At 36.3% G+C, this 4456-nt stretch overlaps 1 protein-coding gene across 1 annotated transcript; it reads left to right on the top strand.

The window, feature by feature from the left end:
* Positions 1-2266: 2266 nt before the first annotated feature.
* Positions 2267-3491, top strand: TAAR1 (trace amine associated receptor 1). Its single transcript, XM_026048216.1, has one exon. The coding sequence runs from the start codon at positions 2288-2290 to the stop codon at positions 3332-3334; it is 1047 nt and encodes a 348-aa protein (XP_025904001.1). The 5' UTR covers positions 2267-2287; the 3' UTR covers positions 3335-3491.
* The last annotated feature ends 965 nt before the right edge of the window (positions 3492-4456 follow it).

A 4456-nucleotide genomic window follows, 5' to 3' on the forward strand; every position in this document is an offset into this window, starting at 1 on the left:
CAAATATCTGTTAACAGATTAGACTGTTAGATTAAACCTGTTTGTTTAGTAGATTAAGCAGTTAGTAGGCTAGTAAAAGCACATCATGTCACTCCATACACAATACCCCTTTTGAAAAACACTTACATGTTACCTATACTTGTGTATTTTGTTGTATTTTAGGAGCTTATGAAATGGAGAATGCGGGGCTGTTTTTGTTCTSTTCCTAGATCATCTTGGGCTGCTAACAATGTGCCCACATATTTTAATTAAAAAGATAAACCTACTTCAAATTATTTCAGTTTACCAGAAATAGCAGTTATGGCCATATTTTTGTTCCTAAGTGGCTAACAAAACAAGCAGCTTGAGGCACTGTTCGCACTAACAGCTGTTTTTGAGATAAAAGGCAAAGAACATTATTCACTACATCCAGGATTCTTGAGCATTATGCTAGGAGCTTTGGAGGTGGCTCTGTGCCTGCAGGGCTGAGTGTCTGTCCTCTCAAAACCTGTCACCTGGGCCTGTTGCCCAGGACGCAGCTGCCTTTTGAGGAGATCTTTAAAAGCAGAGAGACATTGAGTGAGCAGAGGGCAAATGAGCACCAAAACCAGACTTCTATGAAGTGTGAAGAGAAAAAGGTAGGAAGAAAGGATTTTAAAAGGGTATTTCCATAGGTTTTAATTAATGCAAAATCCATTTTTTTTAATTAATCATGGAAAGAGAGAATTCTGCTCTTTTGAAACATCCTTCCGTCTCCAGGTCATCTGTAGAAATTGCCACATGAGTTTTGGCTTATTTTGCTTATATTTTCAAAGTCACGTGTTTCATTTCAGGTTGCTGCTTTTGGATTTGATTTTTTTTTTTTCCTTTTGAAACAAACAAACCCTGAAAATAAGGTTTTATTTTTCAGAAAAATTCTAAGGCAGATTAAATTTCTTTAGGCTAAGCTGTTTTGCTGTCAGAGAGCAATAGCAGTTATTCATCTTTTAAACAGAAAAATAGAAACATTATCTTTTTTCAGTTGGCTTTGTATTCTGTTTTATGATATTTATGTAATTTCTTTCTATATAAAACAAGTGAAGCTCAAAATTTTTACTATGTGACACATTTACACTCTGCATGAACTTAAAATTTTAATATTTATATCCAATATTTGTACTTAAAAAGAGAGGGTAAGTTTTTTGGCTGTTAAAATTGGCAATATGAGTAAATAAATTCCCAGATGGATTTATTCTGTACTTTCTCTATCTTGGGTATAAATGTGTTGAAAGAAAGAAAAAGAGGTAGGAAAATAAACAAGAAGGGATTGATGAAGGACAAAAGAAATTATATATGAAATGTGGAAATAATGGCAAAGTGGAAATGAGCAGAGGTGGTGTTAAAGATTAGCAGTCAGAAAAGGGGGAAGCAAGAGGCACCTCCAGCAGCCACCCAATACGTTTGGGTTACACACGTCCTGTGTTGATCTTGGAGTGTGGATCTTGGAGGCACCTCCGGCCAGATGCTCGAGCTCCCACAGCCAGATACAGCCAGTGACTGGCCTGCCTGGAAATGTGTCCGTATCACCCAGGTTGTCAGTGGTAGCTGTTGGGGTAGATGTAGTTTATCGTCCTCATTGAGCTTCCATTTAGTTTCTCAATGTTTCACAGTGTGCTTGTCATAAGACTTGTTCTGATAAGGGAAAAAATAAATGATTCTTTTATGTTCTATCTGTGATAAACAGACATAGCAAAGTCCCAAAGCAAGTGGGTTATATTGGCACCAGCTGAATTCCTGTGTCAGTCATTTTCCAATTTAAGCAATCATATTATGCCATAATGATAATTACAGAATAGCATAGGCCAATGCCATCTCTTTTTTCACAGTAATACTATTTTTCCATTAATTAGAGGAAAACTATACCTTGTGGCAATGGATATTACTTGTTAAGTGCTTGAATTCTTTTATGAAATGCTTTTAAAAAAGAGATACTCACAGAAAGGACACAGTATTGTAATGGGGCTGACTATTCATATTTATCAAGACATACATAGGTCCAGCATAGGTCTCCAGGACCTACCTCTCTTCTTGTATGAGGACTCATTACACAACTTATTTGATCAAATGATATTCCCACTTCAGGGAGGTCTAATGAAATTGTGTAATTCTGTTAAAATGTAACTGCAAAATAGCTGCCTTTTTAATCATTTGGCTATTTATTTATTTGTTTTTATTTTGTTTTCTCTCTCCAGCTCCTTGTGCAGTATTTTTACCAAAGAAAGAAACAAACCACTGTAAATGTATCTYAGCATTAAGACAACCGGTACCCATGCCATATCCTGTGCACTTAAATGGATCTGAGCCCTCAGGAAGAATGCAGCTGTGTTGTGAATTGGTAAATGGCTCTTGCATAAAAAGCACCTGGTCAAACAGTATCCGCATTTCCATGTATGTCATCATGGCTTTCATTATTCTTGCTACAGTGGTTGGAAATCTGGCCGTTATCATCTCAATAGCACACTTCAAGCAGCTCCATATGCCTACCAATTTCCTGATACTTTCCATGGCTACAGTTGACTTTTTGCTGGGTTTCTTCATCATGCCATACAGCATGGTGCGCTCTGTTGAGCACTGCTGGTATTTTGGAAAGTGCTTTTGCAAGATCCACACAAGCGTAGATATGATGCTGAGCACAGCATCTATCTTCCACCTCTCCTTCATATCTGTTGATCGTTACTATGCTGTTTGTGATCCTCTAAGATATAAATCAAAGATAAACAAWTTTGTCATCCTAGTCATGATATTCATAAGCTGGACTGTTCCTGCAGCTTTTGCTTTTGGGATGATCTTTYTAGAGCTGAACTTGAGAGGGGCAGAAGAGATTTATAATGACATCCATTGTGCAGGAGGATGCCTTGTTTTCTTCAGTGAAACTTCGGGTCTTGTAGCCTCTATGGTGTCTTTTTACATCCCTGGATTTGTTATGCTGTACATCTATAGGAAAATATACACTATAGCCAAGAGACAAGCAAGATCTATTGATGCCATTAGCCAAAAAAAGATCCAGTTTGAAATGAAGCACCACATTTCAAGCAACAGAGAAAGGAAAGCTACAAAGACACTGGGCATAGTAATGGGAGTGTTTCTTATATGTTGGAGTCCATTCTTCTTCTTTACAGCAATTAATCCATTTATTAATTATGTAATACCTCCTGTTCTTATTGACGCTTTGGTATGGTTTGGTTATTTAAATTCTACACTTAATCCAATTGTTTATGCATTTTTTTACATTTGTTTTCGCAGGGCATTAAAGATAGTTCTGTTTGGAAAAGTTTTTAAACAAGACTCTTCCAGGACTCAATTATTTCTAGAATAATGTGCTTCAAATGTCTGGATTCATTGTTCTGAATTTGTGCCTGGAGGCGGAACTGCTAGAAGTAACAGCCAAAAATGAAGGAAAAAACAGCTATTTGTTCACTCACTTATCATATTTGGTTCAAACAGATAATGGGCCAATTTGCCTTAAATCTTCTTGCAGTAGGGATTGAGAATTGAATGTGATACTTTGGTTGCAATTAGTCATAATATAAAGGAAAGCAAAATCTTTATGGCAGCTAATAAAAGGGTGATTCTCATATAATCTTTTTTGTTTGTTTGTTTGTTTTCTTGAGAAACCTGTGGTTATGTTACAACGTTTGTGTTTATTTGCTGTCTTCTAGCAAGAATAGAAAAGCTTTTTAAGTTATGTGCTTCACCCTCAGTATGTGGTCAAGGGCCAAATTAGGCCCCTMTACAGTCATGCTAATGCTTACATGGCATATACCAGTACATTCCTCAGAAGGAAGACGGGACGAAAGAGAAGTCATGCTGATCCTTCTCCTTACATTTCAACTAAGACTTGTCAATATTGAGTCTCTCACTTAAAGAAAGGCTTTGAAGCTTAATGAGATCAAAGACGTGTTTAATAAGATCAAAGATCAGCAAAAATATGACATAAAGAATAAAAAGTGACACTGAAAATGAACACTGAACATGACAATGATAGTGATGTTAAAATCATTTGGGTAATAAAGTCTGTAATGTAAAATATGCACATTTACATCTTCCAGAACTTTTCTAAGTCATACTGTTATTTTGTTTGACATAGCAGTGCTATGACAGTTGATGCGGAAAGTAAGGAGAGAATTGTAATAAAACTGATAACATTAGTCTGAATTGAGGGTGAATGGGGCAGCTTGCATGTAGATGCACCATAAGGAATGTTAGAAGAAACATCATAAATTTCCATGGGTTGAGGGCACTAGAGTGGTAATTTTTCAAGATAAAATCTGTGTGCTGCTTCTTAGGATACCCAGATCAGAATACAAAAAAAAAAAACAGGCAAGTAAATCAAAATCTCCATGAAGACGACACAGATGTTGTTGATTTTTAATCTATGACCTCATTTTGCTAGATTTAACATATCACCAAAGAGAAGGATATAATATCTCTCTAACCT

The sequence above is a fragment of the Nothoprocta perdicaria genome, unplaced genomic scaffold (assembly GCF_003342845.1).
Source record: "Nothoprocta perdicaria isolate Ctin4 unplaced genomic scaffold, notPer1 scaffold_52, whole genome shotgun sequence".
Lineage (NCBI taxonomy): Eukaryota > Metazoa > Chordata > Aves > Tinamiformes > Tinamidae > Nothoprocta > Nothoprocta perdicaria.